The sequence below is a fragment of the Mustelus asterias genome, chromosome 2, assembly GCF_964213995.1.
Source record: "Mustelus asterias chromosome 2, sMusAst1.hap1.1, whole genome shotgun sequence".
In the NCBI taxonomy this organism is placed as follows: Eukaryota; Metazoa; Chordata; class Chondrichthyes; order Carcharhiniformes; family Triakidae; genus Mustelus; species Mustelus asterias.
The window spans coordinates 101,049,215-101,072,182 of NC_135802.1; the positions used below are offsets into that span (position 1 = coordinate 101,049,215).

The following is a 22,968-nucleotide window of genomic DNA, read 5'->3' on the forward strand; positions in this document are numbered from 1 at the left end:
AGAGACATCCTCTGACGAACCGGAGAGTACGTTTAAGATCAAGAACAACCAAATCCCTGAAGTGCGCAGGCAACCAGTGCAGAATAGACAGCCAGCTGATCATCTTTCCTCTTAACTGTTTATTGCTGTTTAATGATTCATTGCCTGCCCTTGAATATACGTCTTGATGGCTATGTGAAGTACTATGGTTATTCATTGTTATTGGACCTTAGAAGTAAAAGGGAAGGGATGTTATGTATTTGGTGTTGTTGTTGTGTTGTGCTGTCACTTTAAGTGTCTAGTTGCATGTATAGTCTGTGACATCATTTGCTGCTTCGCGGGCTTTGCCGTAGTCGAGACCAAGCCTTTGTAAGAGTTAACAATATTCAATAAAACGGTTGTTGTTGTTGCACCCAACCCCACATGCCATCGCTTCAGATTCTTTTATCCTACAAATGCAGTATACAAGTCCCTTCATCATGTTATGTGACAATACCATTGTGCTAAATGGGATAAATCCAGAACAGTTCAAAACTGGACATCCCTGATACCAGTGTCAACAATGTCACAGAGCGGCTGCTGGACATTCTGGAGGGGGAGAGTATACAGCCAGTCAATGTGAGCAGACAGACAGATGTGGATGCGAGGATCATTGGTATATTCAAGGCTGAGATATACATATTTCTGGCCTCTTGGTGAATCAAGGGATACAGGGTTTAGACAGGAAAGTGGAGTAGTGGTTCAAAGCTCAGCCACAATCATACTGAAAACAAGAACAGGTTCAAAGTACCTTTAGATTACTCCTACACCTTTTTCTTATGTTCTAGTTTAGCTGAAGGAACTTAGTAACAGGATTACAACATTCACCCTCTTGAGCCTCTACCACCATTCAGTGAAACCATGAGATCTGTATCCCAGCTCCATATCTCTTAATATCCTTGGCTAGTAAAAATCTATCAATCTTAGATTTAAAAATTAATTCAACTGGATTCTGCTTTTTGCAGCGAAGTTCCATTATTCCACCACTCTTCTGTGCAGAGTACTTTCTAACTTGTGTTCCAAATGCCCCCCCCCCCGCCCGTTCTAATGTTAAGCTTTTGCCCCTTGTCCTACACTACACCAACAATGGAAAATATTTCTCTATCTACCCACTCAGTTCTATTTCTATCTAGCTGATCTATGCCCCTCATTATTTTGTAGGCCTCTATAAGATCATCCCCTCAGCCTCCTATGTTATAGAGAAAAAAGTCCCAATCTATCCAGACTCTCTTTATAACTCAAACTATCAAGTCCCTGTAGCATCCTAGTAAATCTTTTCTGCACTTTTTCTAGTTTAATAATATCCTTTCTATAATAGGGTGACCAGAACTGTACACAGTATTCCAAGTGTGGCCTTACCAATGTCTTGTACAACTTCAACAAGACGTCCCAACTCCTGTATTCAATGTTCCGACCAATGAAAGCAAGCATGCTGAATGCCTTCTTCACCACTCTGTCCACCTGCGACTCCACTTTCAAGGGGCTATGAATCTGTACCCCTAGACCTCTTTGTTCTGTAACTCTCCCCAATGCGCTACCCTTAACTGAGTAAGTCCTGCCCTGTTACAATCTACCAAAATGCATCACCTCGCATTTGTCTAAATTAAACTCCATCTGCCATTTGTCAGCCCACTGGCCCAATTGATCAAGATCCCGGTGCAATCCAAGATAACTTTCTTCACTGCCCACTATGCCACCAATCTTGGTGTCATCTGCAAACTTACTAACCATGCCCCCTATATTCTCATCCAAATTATTAATATAAATGACAAATAACAGTGGACCCAGTACCGATCCCTGAGGCACACCGCTGGTCACAGGCCTCCAGTTTGAAAAACACCCTCTACAACCACCCCCTGGCTTCCGTCATCAAGCCAATTTTGTATCTATTTAGCTACCTCACCCTGGATCCCGAGATATTTAACCTTATGCAACAACCTATCATGCGGTACCTTGTCAAAGGCCTTGTCAAAGTCCATGTAGACAACATCAACTGCACTGCCCTCATCTACCTTCTTGGTTACCCCTCCAAAAAACTAAACCAATTTTGTGAGACATGATTTTCCACTCACAAAGCCATGCTGACTGTCTCTAATCAGTCCTTGCCTCTTTAAATGCCTGTAGATCCCGTCTCTCAAAATACCTTCCAACAACTTACCCACCACAGATGTGAGGCACACCGGCCTGTAGTTCCCAGGCTTTTCCCTGCAGCCCTTTTTAAACAAACGCACAATATTTGCCACCCTCCAATCTTCAGGCACCTCACCTGTAACTATCGATATTGTTCACTGTTAGATAAACAAATTGTTACGTGTTGATTTTAGAGAGTGTATTTTAATTTAAAAGTGGTGAAGAAGGCTTATGGCACGCTTGCCTTTATTGGATGGGGCATAGAGTATAAAAGTTGGCATATGATGTTGCAGTTATATAGAATGTTGGTGAGGCCACATTTGGAATACTGCATCCAGTTCTGGTCGCCACACTACCAGAAGGACATGGAAGCTTTGGAGAGAGTGCAGAAAAGGTTTACCAGGATGTTGCCTGGTATGGAGGGTATTAGCTATGAGGTGAGATTGAGTAAACTAGGGTTGTTCTCCCTGGAAAGACAGAGGTTGAGGGGCGACCTAATAGAAGTTTATAAAATTATGAAGGGCATAGATAGGGTGAACAGCTGGAAGCTTTTTCCCCAGGTCAGAAATGACAAACACAAGGGGTCACAAGTTCAAGGTAAGGTGGGCAAGGTTCAATACAGATATGTGGGGGACGTATTTTACACAGAGGGTGGTGGGGGCCTGGAATGCACTACCAAGCAAGGTGGTTGAGGCAGACATGCTAGGATCATTTAAGACTTATCTAGATAGCCACATGAACAGACTGGGAATAGAGGGATACCAGCGGATGGTCTAGTTAGGAACTCATGATCGGTGCAGGCTTGGAGGGTCGAAGGGCCTGTTCCTGTGCTGTATTGTTCGTTGTTTCTTTGTTTACCACCAGAAGTTGCTAACGAGCAGGTTGCACAACCTCACACACACTTTTACAGATTATAGGGTGAGGTACTCCTCTTTGGGTGTTTCGGTGTTAGTTCTCAGAGGAGGGGATCAACCTCTGCTTTACAGCAATAGTGATACAGTGATATAATAGTGATAGAAACATGGTCCAAACAAACTGGTGACATTGAGAACAGCAAAAGACTTCTTCTTGGAACTGCAATCCCATCATCAGATCCTGAATATATGAGTAACTTCAACGGATTTTCCCAACGTTAACATAACGCCCAGAGGTTGGAGAGCACCTGTTAAAACTTGAAAAATATGTAATGTATGTCAAGGCTGTGATCAGAGAGAATATTGAACAGCAGAATATCCTTTTGAACCATCCAACAAAACGGCATTAGACGGGAAATTTAGCACAAACTATTCAAAAATAGTCAAAGGTCTACAATCTAGAGAGGCCAGTATGATAATGGCTCAGATGATTCACATTTCCACTTGGCAATACGTCTAACAACATATGACATTAATCATACTTTTTAAAAGTTTGAAGTTTATTTATTAGTGCCACAAGTAGGCTTACATTAACACTGCAACAAAGTTACAGTGAAAATCCCCATGTCGCCACACTCCGGCACCTGTTTGGGGTACACTGAGGGAGAATTTAGCATGGCCAATGCACCTAATCAGCACATCTTTCAGACTGTGGGAGGAAACCAGAGCACCCGGAGGAAACCGTGCAAAATCCACACAGTAACCCAAGCCGGGAATCGAACTCGGGTCCCTGGCGCTGTGAGACAGCCATGCTACCCATTGTGCCACCATACTTGCTCAGATCTGTCCACCTTGCCATCTGAACTTCTGAGTCTGTCTGTATGTCTCTCTCACATACCCCCTAAGCATCTCTCGCTTCCCCCACTCCTCTTTCAAGTCTCTCCCCTTCTCAAGATTCTCTCTCTCCCTCACTCTCTCCTACCCCCTTGGAGCCTTTCTCTCGCTCTTGTGCGGATTTTCACTGAGTCAGTTGACTTAGGAGCCCTTTAGAAGTGGCAGGCAAGTCCCAATTCTCTGATTTCTAACCCCATTTTAGGGAGTACAATTAAAGGGTACAGTATCTTTTTCTATCTTTCCCACAAACCACTGGTCTCCCTCTCATTCACACACATAGATCCTCTCAAGACTGCCTCTCTTTCTCTGCCACTTCCTTGGAGTCTACCTCTCTCCCACTCCATCATGCATACCTCAGTGAAGTCTGACTGTCTGCCTCGCTCTCTTACATCTAGGAGTCGCTCTCTCTCTCACCCACTCAGAGACTCCCTCCCTCACACTGTCAAAGGCTGTCTGTCTTCCTCAGTCCCTCAGAGAATTTTTGTCTGCCTCTCTCTCTTTTTCACCACCTCTCCCACTGTCCCTTTCTCAGCCCCTCAGAGACCGTGGGGGCGATCTTACCAAAACAATTCTAGCGCCGAATGAGCATGAAAACAGGAGAGTTTCAGACCTAATTTTTCAGCGAGAAAAAAAATCAAATCTTATGCTTATGACACTTAGAAAAAGAGAGGAAAGTGTGATTCCCGTCAGTAGGGGGACTGGATTGATTCTATTCATGCCATGAAGCCAGCTGCTGACTACTAGAGGGCACTATTATGCATGCACCCTGATCTCCCAGTGCACTATGTCAAAAGTACACAATATACTGGGGGACTGTCACTATCCCCTGTCCCCCACAGACATCAGACCACCACCCATCCCCGATCGTGATCCCCTCCCACCATAGCTGATTGCTGCCCCCATTCAACTACACCCTGGCAAACTTGAGTGGAGTGCGCAGCCCCCACGTGCTGTCTCCCCTTCAGGCCCGGCCCCCTTCCTTTAGGACCCACCCTTTGGCACTGTGTGGTGCTCGGTGGGCAGTGTCAAGGTTCCAGGCTGGCAGTTTACAGCTGGCACCGCTCAAGGGGCACTGCCGCCCCTGCCCCCAACCACCCAGGGGGCTCTCAATAGCCTTTGGTCCCACTGGCAAGGCCATCACATCAGGTCTCTCCCCTCACTACCCTCCCCCCTCACTACCCTCCCCCCTCACGGCGTGATCCTTGCTGGTGAGGACCTCCATCAGTGCGACCATTAAGGAAAGTGAGCCTGGATGTTTATGCCCGGGACTCACTACTGATATTCAAATAATCTTATAAATATTAAAATCAACCTCACGCCGGCAGATAAGGGCCAGTAAAATTGCAGTTTCTCTCACGATCTTACTGGCTTGCAACGCCAATCGACCTGTCACATCCCTGAGGATAGAATCTTCTGGTTTGGAAAGTGGTCAGGGACAGAAGAATGTGACTACAGCTGTGGCAGGTAAAGCAACCTAGAGGGCTGGAGCGCAGTAGTGTCAGCCTCTGCAATTGTCCACCAGGTTTGAGGCTCTTTCAGCTTGTTTGGTTGAGAGTGGGAGCTGCAGGGTGGATGATTGGCCATAGCACTGTGGTACCAGATGCCATTCAAGTGAAGAGGGCACATAAAAATATAGTGGTAGTAGGGAACAGCATAGTGAGGGAAATTGACACTGTTCCCCGTAGGAAGGAGCAAAGGTTCAGGCGGCTGTGTTGCCTGCCTGGTGTCAGGGTTTGAGACATCTGCTCCAGGCTGGAGAGGAACATGCTGTGGGAGTGGGAGTGGGAGTGGGAGGGGGAGGAGCCCATTATCATGGTCCACGTAAATAAAAGCGACATAGATAAAACAAGGAAGGAGATTCTGCATACAGAGTTTGAGGAATTAGGCACTAAATTAAACAACAGAACCTCCATGGCAAGAAGGGAAGGGTGATGGGGTAGCTTTGTTAGTATGAGACGGAATAAGTATGATAGCAAGAAATGATCTTGGATCAGGAGATGGATATGGATCCATATGGATGGAGGCAAAAAATAACAAGGGGAAGACGACACTGGTGAGAGTAGTCCATAGGCCCCCTAACTCTAGCCAAACTGTAGGATGGAGAATAAATTAGGAAATATGAGGGCATCTAAAAAATTAATACGTTAGTCATGGATGACTTTAATCTTCATGCGAATTGGAAAAATCAAATTGGCAGAGATAGTCATGAGATAGAATTCATGGAGTGTATTCGCAACATTTTCCAAGAACAATATGCTGTAGATCTAACCAGGGATCAGGCTATTTTTGGATCTGGTAATGTTTAATAAGCAATCTTGGAGTAAAAGATCCCCTAGGAACCAGTGACCACAACATGGTAGAATTTAGCATTCAGTTTTGAGTGTGAGAAACGCGAGTCAGAAATAACTGTGCTGAACTTAAATAAGGGTAATTATAAAGGAATGAGGGCAGAGTTGGCTGGAGAGAACGGGAGGGAGAAAAGATGATCAGCAATAGCAGACGTTTATGAAAATAGTTCATGACTCACACAAAGATATATGCTAGTGTGGAAGATGGATTCTAGGTAGGGGGTGAATCAATCATGGTTAACCAAGGAAGTTAAGGATAGTATTAAACCGAAATAAAAAAAGCATACAATGTGGCAAAGATTAGTGGAAAATCTGAGAATTGAGAAAGTTTTGAAAACCATCAAAAACTCACCAAAAAAAGGAAGAAGATAAACTATGAGGGTACATCAGCAAATACAATTGGACAGTAAGAGCTTCTTTAAATATATAAAAAGAAAGAGAAGCCAAAGTGAACATAGGCCCCTTAGAGAATGAGACTGGGGAATAATGGGGAACCAGGAAATGGTGGACGATACTAATAACATTCCAAAAATATGAAATAATCAAGGGACAGAAGTGGGGGAGGAAATAAATACAATAACTATCACTCGAGAAAAAGTACTCGGGAAAATAAGGGACTTAAGGCTGATAGGTCCCCTGGACCTGATGGATTGCATCCTAGGATATCAAAGGAAGCAGCTACAGAGATAGTGGATGCACTTGTAGTAATCTTCCAAGAATACTTAAATTATGAGAAAGTCCCAGAGGATTAGAAAATTGTCAATGTAACACCCTTATTCAAAAAAGAGGGTAGACAAAAACAGGTAACTGTAGTTAACTTAACATCTGTCATTGGAAAACGTTACAGTCTATTATAAAGGATGCAGTAGCAGAGCATTTAGAAATGCATAATATGTTCAAGCAGTCAGCATGGCTTCACGAAGGGTAAATCATGCCTGACAAATTTATTAGAATTATTTCAGGTGGTAACGAGCAGGATCGATAAAGGGGAACCAGTAGATGTAATATACTTGGATTAACATTCAATAAGAAACTGCACAAAAGGCTACTTAATGAGACAAGAGCCCATGGTGTTGTATACTGGCATGGATAGATGATTGGCTAACTGATAGAAGGTAGTATAAGAGGGGCATTTTCAGGATGGCAACTTGCAACTTGTAGAGTTACAGGGATCAGTTCTGGGCCTGCAATTATTTACAATATGTATTAATGACTTGGACAAAGTAAGTGCCAAGTTTGCCACGATTGCCAAGTTTGTGGATGACACAAAAATAGGTGGGAAGGCAAGTGGTGAGGATGACAAGAGCCGAATTTTACGGCATGCCTGTCTGAGGCTTGTAGGATCCCGCCCAAAGCCAATGGAGAATGCCGTTCTGCGAACCTCGCCAGCACCGATTCCAGGGTGGGCATGCCAGTAAAATTCCGGCCAAAGAATCTACAGAGGGATATGGGCAGGTTAAGTGCGTGAGAAAAATTTTAGCAGATAGAATATAACATAAGAAAATGTGACGTTATGCACTTTGGTAGAAAGAATAAAGGAGCTGAATATTATTTAAATGGAGAAAGATGGCAGAAAGGGACAGCTCAGAGGAATTTGTACATAAAAGACAAAAAGCTAGCATACATGCTCAGCAGGTAATAGGGAGGGCAAACAGAATGTTGGCTTTTAAAAGGGAATGGAGTATAAAACTAGGGGAGTCTTGCTAAACCGTACAAGGTACTAGTTACACCACACCTGGAATACTGTGAATAGTTTTGATCCCCTTATCTAAGGGAATAGATACTGGCGTTGGAAGCAGTCCAGGTTCACTAGAGAAGGTTCACTAGGTTGAACACAGGTATGGAGGGATTTTCTTACGAGAGGTTGAGTAGGTTGGGCTTGTACTCACATACTCATTGAAGTTTAGAAGAATGAGAGACGGCCTTATTGCAACAGATAGGATTCTCAGGGGGCTTGACATGGTAGATGCTGAGAAGTTGCCCATTTAAGACAGAGTTGATAAGGAATTTCTTCTCTCAGAATGTGGTGAATCTATGACATTCATTATCATAAAGGGCTGTAGAGGCTGGGTCATTAAGTATGTTCAAAGTTGAGATGGACAGATTTTTAATCAGCAAGGGAATCAGGTGGGAGAAGGTGGAAAGTGAAGTACAGGATTACATAGTAAATTGGACATGATCTCATTTAATAGCAGAGCAGATTCTACGGGCTTACTTCTGCCCCTATATCTTATAAGGATTTATACTAGAATAACCAGTGTCCGATCCATGTTCCAGCAGGCCCATTCAGTAAATAATGACAGACTTAGCTTAAATTTAAATGACAACAGCTTGTATTTTTATAATGTTTTTACTGTGTGTAGTAAGACATCCCAAGACACTTAGCAGTTTCAGTATAAATAAAATAATAAGATGTTAGAGCAGATGACAAAAGCTTGGTCAAAGAGCTTTAATGAGCATCTTAAAGGAGGAAAGCGAGGTAAAGAAGTTTAAGGAGGGAATTCCAGAGCTGATGGCCCAAACAACTGAAGTTTCCAACGGTGGAACAATTAATCGGGGATGCTCATATGGTCGGAATTAGAGGAGTGTTGATAGTTTAGCAGGCTGTGGGTTGGAGAGGATTACAGAGATAGGGATGGGTGAGAGGAGTTTGAAAACAAAGTTGATGATTTTTACAACAGAAACATTGTTTAACTTGGGAGCCAACATCAGTAAGTGAGTATGGGGTGATGGGTGAACAGTACTTGGTGCGAGTTAGAATATGGGCTGCAGAATTTTGGGTGACCTCAACTTTACTAAGACAGTAGGTGGTTTGTTAAATGCCAGGAGTGACCTTGAACAAGTATGCCTACAGGTAAGACATACACATCTTTTTAGCCTGTCTTGATGCTCTCTCCACTCACATTCTTTGTATCTTAAAGACTTGATTAGCTGTAAGTATTCGCATTCCAACCATTATTCATGTGAATTGAGTCTGTGTCTTTATATGCCCTGTTTGTGAACAGAATTCCCACTCACGTGAAGAAGGGGCTTGGAGCTCCGAAAGCTTGTGTGGCTTTTGCTACCAAATAAACCTGTTGGACTTTAACCTGGTGTTGTTAAACTTCTTACAGGTAACAAAGACATGGTTCAGAGTTTCAGCAGCAGATGAACTGAAGGCAGGCCAGTTGGGCAATGTTATGGGTGTAGATAGTCATAGTGATGCGGTGTGAAGTTCATCTTAGGGTCAAATATGGCACCAGTCTGGTTCAGCCTCAGGCAATTGCCAAGGAGTAGGTGGAGTGTTTGTGCTGAAGACCGAAGACGATGGGTTCTGCCTTCTCAGTATTTAGTTGGAGAAAACACTTGCTCATTCAGAATCGGATGAAGGCAAACACCTGACAATTTAGAGACAGCAGAGGGGTCGGGAGAGGTGGTGTCATGGTGTGCAAAAGTTACATACGTTTCCAGATTACACTACCTGTTAAAAAATTTAATAAGCAGGAGAAACAGTTTATAACATAAAAATATTGCTTGTGTAGGATTGTTACCACTTTGAAATGGCAAAATTAGTTTGCCATATTCAGAAGTTAGCTATTCAGAAATTTGTCAGGTCCAGATGTTATTTGAAACAATGATGTGACAATATGTCAACTTTTCTACCAAGGAAAAACACATCAAGTCTTCAAAATACTCAGCATTGGTGTGTTTTAGTAAGGCCAGGCCGCACCAGACTGTTCCGATGGTTAGTCTTAACTCAGTTGCAATTAAATGAGTACCTATAGGTTTCTGGACATAAAGAGACAATGGAGCCTCTACTGAGGCCAAAGACTTTCTATTAAATGACTTAAATTTTCTATGAATAAGTTATCAACTGAGTATCTTGAACATGAGAGAAAGTATTTTGAACAGGGTTTTCTCCCCTAGATTTTCCTTTCATTTTAAAAGCTCTGGAAGCATACTGTGCAAATAAATGAATATAGTTGAAAATCCTCCAAGTTTCATCACTTTCCAGCACATCAGTGCAAAATGAAAGTCTTTCCCCACTCAACAACAAAAATGAACAACCAACTGAGGCACAAATGTCTGAAAGCACCATCCTTTAACAATAACATGTCAGCACATTTTTTTGGGCAAGTGGTGGACAAATGGACCACAAAAAAATTGATATAAGTTAATTGATATAAGCTTTGTCCAGGCAGAGGCACAGAACTTCTCGTAATTTTTGATCATATTCTGAATTAATAATTTTGTAATAAATATATGTAATCAAGGCTATTACAATATGAATAATGTGAGGATTTAAAACAAAACTGAAAATAATTTGTCAAGGCGAGTGCCTTCCTGATCAAGGCAGCATTGTCAATGAGTCTTGGGATAGCTTCTGCTTCTCCACTGAAATCACATTTCAATAGAGAACCTCAGAAGTGCTGCAAGGACCAACAAGAAGTCCAAGCACAACTTGCTCATGGCTCAGTTACATTGGTATGTTCCTTTTGGACAAATAGCCAGGGATATGGTCACCATGAGAGCCCTGTTGTGGAATATCTCATTGTGTGTTTCAGACCACAGCTCTTTTCTGTTCGCCCCTCAATAGCTTTGTATTCTTCCTACATTACATGTTTTTGGGCATCAAGCACAACAGCTCAGCTGTGGAGTGAGGCTGCTCGTCAGTAAAACTGCTCCACTTTTGCTTGCTGTCTTGCAAAACAAAAAGTGGCATGGGATATTAAGTGTATATTAACTGTCTTTAATTTAATAGTGGGCATTTATCTGGGGCGGTGGGGGGGTGGGGGGGTTCAGTTGTGCTCCTGTAAATAGAAACAGACTGAAAATGTGGTGTTTGGTTTAGGGTGCATGTCTGTAATATGTATCTCTGTAAATAGAAAGCTACGAAGGTATGTAAACATTGTCGCCATTTCTATCCTTCACCACCAGGTTTTCTGGAATATAACATGGAAGCAGAGAATGGTTGCATAAAGGTGAACGATGGAAACTAAGACAGGAATTTTTTTCAGACATAAAACTAAAATCCTATTGGCCATTGAAGAAAATGGCAAAAATCAAGTGTAAATTGTCACAGTATCATTGTCTCCGATGTTCTCAGAGTCTGACCACATGACCAATGGAAAAATGAAGTGGATATGTGGACAAGGGTTGAGATCCTATCAAGCAAGGAAGGAGATCTGGCATAGGTGCATCCTACAAGAGGATCATAAGTAAAGTATTTTTTAAGAAAGATGCCCATTAATTGAGTAATGAAGAGGTTTAAACCTGCTATTAGGGAGTTTCTGGATGAAATCTACAAGCAAAATAATATTCTAAATGTCTGAGGTGTGGTCAGAATTTGGTAGATTTCAGGAAACATTCAGTCATCATAGACTTTAATAGATTGTATAAAATTCAATTTCGAAATCCCAAATCAGTTTCAGCGTTTATAATTACTGGATTGAGCTAAAGTGTGTCATATGGACAGGCCCACGTCTCTAATTCATGTTCAGGTTCTCAGAGATGAAGATACCTGCTGTCTTACTAATGTACTTGTGGAAAACAGTCATTTCCCTCAACCCTCATAGAACACGAGAAGTTCCAGAGACAAAAAGAATTAAAGGCTCAATGATAGCAGGTTTTGAAATAATCCAGATATTGGAAACAGGCAACAATACATCAGCAGGATTAAAGATGGGGAAAATGAGGATGAAAGTATATTTAACAGATATGACTATTACAACAGAAGACAAAATTAGAATAATATGGGCAAATAAATCTCAGGAGTGCCCAAGGAACAGTCAATAGGTTCGTTAGTTATGACTTGAAGTATCATTATATGGTGAACTGCCCAAAGCAAAGAGGCAGGTTCCTCAAAATTACACAAGACAAAGCAAATTCTGGGAAGATGCTGAAGATAAATAGGAAGAAACTGAAGATAATGATGATTTTTTAAAAATCATAATGGTCACAAAGAGTTTTAGCCCTGTGGTGAATGTGTTAGGTGTGGACATCTTTAACATTATGGTACTGGAGAGGGCTTACATTTCAAGAGTTTGAGGGACAGATTGGTTTAAATGATATCTTGATTCACTTACTGTGGACGACACAAAGAAATTCTACTTCCTTCAGGATTGACAATGACAACTAATTGAGATCACTTGGGAGGGTTGTAGTTCCACATTGGGAGTAGTTGGAGTAAGCCATTTTATAAGTAACAATGTAGTCTCTAATGAGATAACTATGCTGTTGAGTAAACCTTTTTCTTAAAAAAATGAAACTCGACAGGGAGCATCATAAAGTCTGTTGGACTGCAGTTTACCATTATTGTATCCCCTCAACAATATATGGCAGGTCAGACTCTCCAACCTTGCCCACAGCTGGGATTCTTCGGTTCTGCTGCAATGAACAGAGATTTCGCTGAGCGCCAAAATTCTCCATTCTCATTGGCAGCAACGATGGGACATGAATGGCCAGAAAATTCAGGCTGACTCTTCTCATCAGAGTTAATGGCATCAGCTGATAAAAATCAGAGAAAAGTGCAAATTGAATTAAAGTTACATATACAATTTGCGCAATCTACTTGTCAATGGTTAAAAATCCTTCTGAAAGAATTAGGTATTGTTGATGGAGAGTATACATGGCTAATAGAAGGGATTAGTGAGAAGAACACAATCTTTATAATGTATCAGAGGATGCCGCCACATCCTATTGCAAGTTGGCACACAGCATTATCAAAGTTGCCAAAGATCTAAAAATATGAAATAGAAATATTTTCATCCTACATTTTATAGAATGTCTTTAAGATTTAGCCTTAAAGACATAATAAAAGAGTTATTATATGACCGCCACCATCCTGAGAGAAGGAGTTGAAATTGGCACCTTTCACATCCAGGCAAGGGTTAAACATAGTTGTGAGATGATCCCCATCTTGTTTATCGTTTACCTGACCGTCGTCATCCATCTCAATCGAGATGACCTAGAACTCAGTGTCAGCACCCAGTATCGCCTGGGTGGGAAGCTTTTCAACTGTGGTCACTTAAAAGGCAAAAAGAAAATTGACCACCATGGACATCCACGACCTTCAGTTTGCGGATGACTGCTTTGTGGCGGCTCACTCTGTGCAAGGGTGCCAAGGCACTACCAATGAGGAAGTTCAGCATTATGTCAACTGTGCCAGCGCTGCCTTCTTCAAGTTGCATCGATGTGTCTTTGACAAATGGGAGCTATGGTTTCCAAGGCCATATTGACCACCCTCCGCTACTGTAGTAAAATCTGGACTGTCCATCGACTCCACGTTAAGATGCTCTAGAGCTTGCATCAGTGGTACTTGCGTCAAAAGCTAGGGATCAAATGGGAGAACCGCCAGACCAACACTAGCATCCTCCATGAAGCTGCGGCTACTAGTATTGAAGCCCTGCTCCTGCAGAACCAACTTTCCACTGGCAAACAATCTAAGGGCAGTCAAAGAAAAAGGTATAATGATAGGCTCAAGACCTCCCGAGAGCACGAAAGCATTAAACTACTGACTGGGAGGAGAAGGCTGTGGACCACTCAGCATGGCTCCATGTGGTCAGTCAAGCTGCAAATCACTGAAGCGCAGCTACCTGATAGCAAGGCAGAACGGTGGTAGCAGCGGAAGGAGAGAGAATCTAACCTGGGGCTACAAATTCCACTTCTCTGCGCAACAACATGCCCCATTCTGGAAGAACCTGTGGATCCAGGATTGGGCTCCGAAGTCATCTAACGACTAAACAAACCTGATGGACATCATCTTCGACTTCAAGGAACCACCAACGACAGCAATAGACAAAATCTTGGGAGACACAAGGAAGGTTTTTGAGGAAGAGAAGGTGTTACAGGCTAATAGGCTGGAGGAAATAGATGTTCGGAGGGAGGATGTCCTGGCAGTTTTGAATAAACTGAAGGTCGATAAGTCCCCTGGGCCTGATGAAATGTATCCTAGGATTCTTTGGGAGGCAAGGGATGAGATTGCAGAGCCTTTGGCTTTGATCTTTGGGTCCTCGCTGTCCACGGGGATGGTGCCAGAGGACTGGAGAATGGCGAATGTTGTTCCTCTGTTTAAGAAAGGGAATAGAAATGACCCTGGTAATTATATGACCCTGGTGATTTTTATTAATGACTTAGAGGAGGGGGCTGAAGGGTGGATCAGTAAATTTGCTGATGACACCAAGATTGGTGGAGTAGTGGATGAGGTGGAGGGTTGTTGTAGGCTGCAAAGAGACATAGATAGGATGCAAAGCTGGGCTGAAAAATGGCAAATGGAGTTTAACCCTGATAAATGTGAGGTGATTCATTTTGGTAGGACTAATTTAAATGTGGATTACAGGGTCAAAGGTAGGGTTCTGAAGACTGTGGAGGAACAGAGAGATCTTGGGGTCCATATCCACAGATCTCTAAAGGTTGCCACTCAAGTGGATAGAGCTGTGAAGAAGGCCTATAGTGTGTTAGCTTTTATTAACAGGGGATTGGAGTTTAAGAGCCGTGGGGTTATGCTGCAACTGTACAGGACCTTGGTGAGACCACATTTGGAATATTGTGTGCAGTTCTGGTCACCTCACTATAAGAAGGATGTGGAAGCGCTGGAAAGAGTGCAGAGGAGATTTACCAGGATGCTGCCTGGTTTGGAGAGTAGGTCTTATGAGGAAAGGTTGAGGGAGCTAGGGCTGTTCTCTCTGGAGCGGAGGAGGCTGAGGGGAGACTTAATAGAGGTGTATAAAATGATGAAGGGGATAGATAGAGTGAACGTTCAAAGACTATTTCCTCGGGTGGATGGAGCTATTACAAGGGGGCATAACTATAGGGTTCGTGGTGGGAGATGCAGGAAGGATATCAGAGGTAGGTTCTTTACGCAGAGAGTGGTTGGGGTGTGGAATGGACTGCCTGCAGTGATAGTGGAGTCAGACACTTTAGGAACATTTAAGCGGTTATTTGGATAGGCACATGGAGCACACCAGGATGATAGGGAGTGGGATAGCTTGATCTTGGTTTCAGATAAAGCTCGGCACAACATCGTGGGCCGAAGGGCCTGTTCTGTGCTGTACTGTTTGTTCTATGTTCTACACGGCTAGGGACTGAAATTGGCAAACCATATTCCAATGGAAAATTCAATGAAAATATGAATATCATGGTCATGAATAGTACAGCTGAAAGTCCTTTCAGCAATGGACTTTGTGAAAAGTATCACATGATGATCGATGAAATGCTGCATACAATTTTAGCTGATCAACCAGACTGCAAATTGACAGTCGTCCTGACATCCTGAAAGATGCTTCCAGGGTGTGGTATTTTTCCTTGCTGAAAATGGGTTGTGTTCAACTGATAGGATATCTCGCAATGAGTTACTGACATAATAAAGGAAAGCTTCCAGTCATCTTTGTGATGCATGTTAAATTATTTCTTAAGGGGTGATTATGGTAGAATTTAAAATCAGAAGTTAGGTTTGTGGGGCTTTTAAATATATTGGTTTGGGTATTAAGCAAAATAGGTCCACGATAACTTAAAATCAATCCTATTTAGAGAGTGTTACTCCCATCCCAGTTAATCATACCAAATCATCACATAAAGATGATGCCATATCTAGAGACACAATAATTGAGAATCTTGGTCAGTTGAACTGGTTGTGCAGACTAGACCTCATTTTCATGTAGTGGAGTTCAGTACTACAATGAAACACCTTTAAATATATAATGTTTTAAGGACAAATAAAACAGTCTAAATTAAATTTAGAGAAATGCATACTGAAGTTCCTATCCTCAGGTAACCAAGAAACATGACACGAGTCATTTTCAGTGATGTTTCATATGCTAATCTTGTATTCTAGTGCAGTTGATTTCATAATATTTCTGATGGGTAAAATTGGGAAGTGCTGTCCTTTAGTTTGGGGAGCAAAGAAAGGATTGCTAAAAGCACTCTGATTGCAGAAACAAAGGCCGGAATTTTACCGGCTCGCCCGCACCGGAATCGCGGCAGGCGAGGCTCACAGAACGGAATTCTCCGTTGGCTTTGGGCGGGATTTTACGATCCCCACCCGAGCAAGGTCATAAAATACCAGCCAAAGGTTCTTATAGGGACAATAGACATGGGATTTTATTTGTCAAATACTTTTAGTGAGATTCTTAAAGTGGACATACTGAAGATAGTATAGGCTTTAAATGGAATGTAGATAATTGATCATTGTGGGATAATGTACAGGCTACAAAGGATGAGAGTGAGAAATGGTTATGGATTGATCTTGCTGGTTTGAAACAAATACTGGAGAAAAAGGAAATCTCTAATACCAAATGGGTAGATGCAAGTCATCAACTGTCAACACTGTTTACAGAACTAAATGAACGTATGGAGAAATTGTTAAGAATTCCTAAGAGGGCATCTAATAACGTAATGCTCTGTACAGAATAAGAAAATCTTTGAGATTATTTGTTGTGAGTTTTTAATTGTACTTCTAAACTCTAATTTTAATTAGAGAAAAGAATCTATTAATTGTATATTAATTGTTTGCAGGTGGTGGGCCAGGATTCACTTATGCTTGTATAAATAGCAACAGACTGAAACTATGGCGGTTGGGTTAATGCATACTTAAAATACATAGCTCTAAATAAAATCCAATGAAAGCATGTAAAGGTCGAATCCGGTTCTATGCTTGACCATCAGGCTTTCTGGAACATAACATGAGAATGTAATTAAGAGGCAGGACGATACCAACTATCACAAAACAAGTGAAAACCTCAGATTGTTTTATTTTTCTCTTCCTGTGGAGCTGCCTTCCATTCACTTGCCAACTGTTTCGCTCATCATGTGGGGAATAACACAGCATATTGCACTGTTCTGGAGATTGGCCTACAATTATTACACTAGTTGGTTTAACTAGTTGTACATTTACTTTAATACCAAAGATAGTAAGTTATATATTTTGTGCCACAAAAGCAATTACTGAATGAATTAAATAACAGAGATCCAGAAACTGTGGAGAGAGCTATGATTAAATGTGTACAATTTTCTTCAACTGTCCCATTAGGTTTCCTTATTCGATGAATATGTAACTCCACCAATTGATCTCCATCCAACTGATACCTTTGAATTGCTCTGAACAGCAGGACTCATTTCAGTAGCAATACTGTAGCATCATTGAGTCATAAATGTTTTACAGCACAGAAAGAGGCTCTTTGGCCCATCATGTCTGTGCCAGCCATGAGGCACCTATCTATTCTAATTCTATTTTCCAGCACTTGGTCTGTAGACTTGTATGCTATGCCGTTTCAAGTGCTCATCTAAATGCTTCTTAAATGTTGTGAGGGTTCCCGCCTCTATCACCCATTCAGGCAGTGAGTTCCAGATTTCCACCACCGAGTGAAATTTCCTTCCCCCGACTTTAAATATATGCCCCCTCATTATTGACCCCTCTACTAAGGGGAAACGTTCTTTCCCACGTACCCTATCTCTGTCTCTCATAATTCCGTACACCTCAGTCAGTTCCCCCACACCTCCTCCAGTCTTCTCTGCTCCAAGGAAAACAACCCTTCCTCTCTTCATAGCTGAAACACTTCAGCCCAGACAACGTCCTGATGAATCTCCTCTGCACCCTTTCTAGTACAGTCACATCCTTCCTATAGTGTGGTGACCAGAACTGTACACAGTTCTCTGGCTGTGGCATAACGAGCGTTTTAAACAGCTCCATCATAATCTCCCTGTTCTTTTATTCTGTACCTTGGCTAATCGTCATAGAATCCCTACAATACAGAAGACGGACATTCGGCCCATCAAGTCTGCACCAACAACAGTCCCACCCAGGCCCCATTTCCATAACCCCACACATTTACCCTGTTAATCCCCCTGACACTAGGGTCAACTTAGCATGGCCAATCAACCTAACCCGCACGTCTTTGGACTGTGGGAGGAAACTGGAGCATCCAGAGGAAACCCACGCAGACACGGGGAGAATGTGCAAACTCCGCACAGACAGTGACCTGAGGGCCGAAATTGAACCTGGGTCCTTGGCACTGTGAGGCAGCAGTGCTAATTACTGTCCGCCCTAATAAAGGCAAGTATCCCAGATGCCTTCTTAACCATCTTATCTATCTGTCCGAGTGCCTTCAGGGATCTTGGGACATGCACCCCAAGATCTCCTAGCGTCCTACCGTTCATTGCGTATTCCTTAGACTTGTTAGTCCTCCCAAAATGCATCACCTCACACTTTTCAGGGTTACATTCCATTTGTCAGTGTTCTGCCCTCTGACCAACCTGTCAATATCATCCTGTAATCTAAGGTTTTTGTCTTCGTTATTTACCACACCATCAATTTTCATGTTAATTGCGAAATTACTGATCACATCACTAATATACACGACAAACTGCCTTCAGTGATGTAGAATTGAATGATTTCAAGAGGAATTTTTTTACCTTTTCCTCTGAAGATAGGTTTTTCTTGTTTCTGCAAAACTAAATTCTCTCATTATTCACATTGTCAACTTATACAACCATCAGGAAGCATCCGTAACACCGGATTCTCTTATTTTTGGAATGCGAACACTGGCAAGAGCATATTTATTTTTGATTCTTTGAAGCAAAGGTCCATCAGCAGTTTCTAAACTGAATGTCCTATCCTAACAGATGGCATTAAAAGTCAGACATGCACAAGTCACATGTAGACCTGACTGTATTTTACCATAGCTTTACACTTTCAAAAATGAAAGTCAGCATTCAGAAACAATGAAGGTGCACAAAACTGAAACATAAAATGTACGAAGTTCATTCTGTCAAATGCATTTGCCCATTAGTGCCATTTCTACTTGAAGTAGTTCCATAGGACAAGAGACATTCATCGCAAAATACATTTCCCTCCCTCTTCTTGTCCTGTCCCCTACTAGGTCAGAATTGATCCTAGTTGCACCTTCATGAGTTATGCTGCGCAACCTGCAACTGAAATTAAGTAAGCATTCAGAATTTTCTAAAGGCTAGTAAATGTTATCACAATGGTTACAGCAGAGGACCATTCAGCTCAGCATGTCTGTGCTAGCCCTCTGTCTGAGCAACTCACCTAGTGCCGCTCCCCTGCCTTTTCCTCACAGCTTTGAAAATTTTCTTTTCAGATAATGATTCAATTCCCTTTTGAAAGTCGCAATTGAATCTGCCTCCACCAGTCTCAAGCAGTGCATTCCAGATCTTAACCACTAACTCTATAAAAAAGGTTTTTCCTCATGCCACCATTGCTTCTTTTGCCAATCACGTAAATCTCTGCCCTCAGATTCTCAATTCTTCCACCAATGGAATAGTTTCACTATCCAGATCTCTCATGTTTTTGCACCAATTCTTTCTGCACCCTCTCTAATAGCTTCAGATCCTTCCTAATGTGAAGTGCCCAAAACTGGACACAACAATCCAGTTGAGGCCAAAACAGTGTTTTATAAACATTTATTATAGCTCCCTTACTTTTATGCTCTATGCCACAATTTATAAAGCCCACGCGCCAACATGTTTAAAAATTGCTCTCATAATCTTCAATAATGTGTACAAATATATCCTCAGTTCCCTCTGATCCTGCATCTCGTTTAAACTTGTTTGATTTTATTAATTCAACTGACGTAGGCTTTGTTAGTTAGGCCAGCATTTATTACCCATCCCTAAATGCCCTTGAGACACATATCCTTTCATTTATATTGCTTCTCACCATTCCCCCTACCAAAATTAATCACTTCACATGCATTTGAAAGACATGCTGGTTAGGTACATTGGCCATGCTAAATTCTCTCAAATAGTGCCGGAGTGGCAACTCGGGGATTTTCACAGTAACTTCATTGCAGTGTTAATATAAACCTACTTGTGACGCTAATTAGCAAACTTTAAAAAAGCTAAACTTTAAATCCCATCTGCCAGTTGACTGCCCATTCTACCAGCCTAAGTTTAATACTATCCTCATTACAGTTTACAATATTCTCAACGGTAACAACTTATTCCCTCTTATCCATTGATTCGTGATCATTGGCTCAATATGTACCCTTCTGATAAATAAGGAACATTTGTAATTTCACTGCCAAATATAGGTTAGCTGTCACTACTAATTCATGAATTCATGAAAACTAAGAGCATGATCAGCTATGGTCATCCAGACTTGTGTACATTAAAGTGAGGTAATAAACCAAAAATCGAGAAATCCAAAGAACTGTGGAAAAAAGTAGGAATGCCATATCATATATACAGCACAATTCAAGATGTACATTGCCTAAATAGGAGGAATGTAAGAATAAAGAAACAATGTAACCCAAGAGAACACAACTTTAAATGTTTCTAAAACAAAAGTTAACATTAATGATGCTTCTAAAGGTCTCTCTAAATAGAAATCAAATCTTGAACCATGAAAGCAACTAGTGCTTTACTCAAGTCAAAAACTTTACCTCCTCATCATGTCGTTTGAAAACTCTCGTTAATGTGAAGATTTCCTCCACTTTTTCAAAAACTGAATGGTGAGCAGGGATGGGACAGGGGGAAGAGGGTAGGCAGTGTGGACCTCAAAATGATAACAATGCTACTTGAGATACATTAAAATCACGAACTCTGCATAGAAATTTTTACCCAATTATGATTTCTTTTTAAAAATATTAAATCCAGAAGACAAAAAAAAAAATGTTGCTAAACTGTCATAGGGTTTGGAAACAGATCCCAGATGTTCTCGAGAGCTCTGGGCGGCCTGATGTGCAGGCTGGGCTTTGGCAGTGGTGATGGATCCTGAGGGTGGGGAGACAGATCCCCCAAGGTGGTTTCTCACACACAAGGATCCCCTTCCCCGTTAAATACCCTGTTACCTCTCAACCGAACACTTACCACCCAGGTCAAACCTCCAGACTCTCCGTCTCCCTTGGACATCTTCGCGAAGGTTCCCGTCCCCTCGGCGGGTTGCCGGCTCTGGCTCGGATGTCTTGGCAGTTGTGCTTTGAATGGTGATTTTAAACGCTCTCGTTCTCCGGGGTTACCGGCTGCTCCAAACCGTCGGCTGCTCCGGTCTCTGCGCCCTCCCCTCCCCTCACATGGATCCCGCCCTCCGCAGATCCCTCAAGCCCCAGCCGGTTTCAAGGCCAGTATTTAGAAACCGTGAGGAGGCAGGATGGCGGCTCCTGCTGCACCGGAACGGGGCCTCCTGGTTTGCCTTGCCCTGAGCCGGGCTCTCCTCCTGGGTGAAAGCCTGCTGCTTTGGCCCACCTCCCCGGGGCTGGATCGGGACTCTGCACGGTGGCGGACAGAGAGGAAGCCGCTCCGCTTTATTCTTCCTCCTGGTTCGTCGTCGTCTTCGAGAGGCCGAGGCCGAGATCTCGGAACACGTAAACAAAATACCCGTATTGAAATCACTCTGCCGCTACCGCCTGCCGACAGTGAGATGGAGGAACATCATGGAAGCGCGATTGTTTAAAGAGCAGCGTTCGGGCGGCTGAGCGGGCCGGTGCTGTGGGTGCTCGGGCTCGCGGCCTGAACAATGGGAGCTCCAGCAAACTGACAGAGCCCCGAGACACCGACTGACAACCCGCCACCCCGCCAATCAGCAGCGCCGGGCCAGCGCTCCGCCAATCAGCAGCGCCGGGCCAGCGCCCCGCCAATCAGCAGCGCCAGGCCAGCACCCCGCCAATCAGCAGCGCCAGGCCAGCGCTCCGCCAATCAGCAGCGCTGGGCCAGCGCCCCGCCAATCAGCAGCGCCGGGCCAGCGCCCCGCCAATCAGCAGCGCCAAGCCGCCACCTCCGCCAATCAGCAGCTCCAACCCAACACCTTCACCAATCAGCAGCGCCGGGCCAGCGCCCCGCCAATCAGCAGCGCCGGGCCAGCACCCCGCCAATCAGCAGCGCCGGGCCAGCACCCCGCCAATCAACAGCGCCAAGCCGCCACCTCCGCCAATCAACAGCTCCAACCCAACACCTCCACCAATCAGCAGCTCCCACTTCACCGCCTCACACACCCACCAATCAGCGAGCCTGTTCCGGCCTGACGCTATTCACTTCTTTTTGGACAGGTGTTGAGAGTGAGAGCGGCCAGGCCGCCAGTGACAGGGAGGGGGGAGTCGGGGGGAGGGGGGAGTCGGGGGGAGGGGGGAGTCGGGGGGAGGGGGGAGTCGGGGGGAGGGGGGAGTCGGGGGGAGGGGGGAGTCGGGGGGAGGGGGGAGTCGGGGGGAGTCGGGGGGAGTCGGGGGGAGTCGGGGGGAGGGGGGAGTCGGGGGGAGGGGGGAGTCGGGGGGAGTCGGGGGGAGGGGGGAGTCGGGGGGAGGGGGGAGTCGGGGGGAGGGGGGAGTCGGGGGGAGGGGGGAGTCGGGGGGAGGGGGGAGTCGGGGGGAGGGGGGAGTCGGGGGAGGGGGGAGTCGGGGGGAGGGGGGAGTCGGGGGAGTCGGGGGAGGGGGGAGTCGGGGGGAGTCGGGGGGAGGGGGGAGTAGGGGGAGTCGGGGGAGGGGGGAGTCGGGGGGAGGGGGGAGTCGGGGGGAGGGGGGAGTCGGGGGGAGGGGGGAGTCGGGGGGAGGGGGGAGGGGGGAGTCGGGGGGAGGGGGGAGTAGGGGGGAGGGGGGAGTCGGGGGGAGGGGGGAGTCGGGGGGAGGGGGGAGTAGGGGGGAGGGGGAGTCGGGGGGAGGGGGGAGTCGGGGGGAGGGGGGGAGTCGGGGGGAGGGGGGAGTCGGGGGGAGGGGGGAGAGGGGGGGAGGGGGGAGTCGGGGGGAGGGGGGAGTCGGGGGGAGGGGGGAGTCGGGGGGAGGGGGGAGTCGGGGGGAGGG

General features: G+C 44.2%; 1 protein-coding gene across 1 annotated transcript in view; it reads right to left on the bottom strand.

The window, feature by feature from the left end:
- top2b (DNA topoisomerase II beta) overlaps positions 1-21,766 on the bottom strand; it is a 161,422-nt gene extending 139,656 nt beyond the window's left edge. Inside the window, exon 1 of the mRNA XM_078239375.1 lies at positions 21,050-21,766. Within this exon, the coding sequence (XP_078095501.1) occupies positions 21,050-21,091 (42 nt within the window). The 5' untranslated portion in view covers positions 21,092-21,766. The remainder of the gene's footprint in view (positions 1-21,049) is intronic.
- Between the last annotated feature and the right edge of the window lie 1,202 nt (positions 21,767-22,968).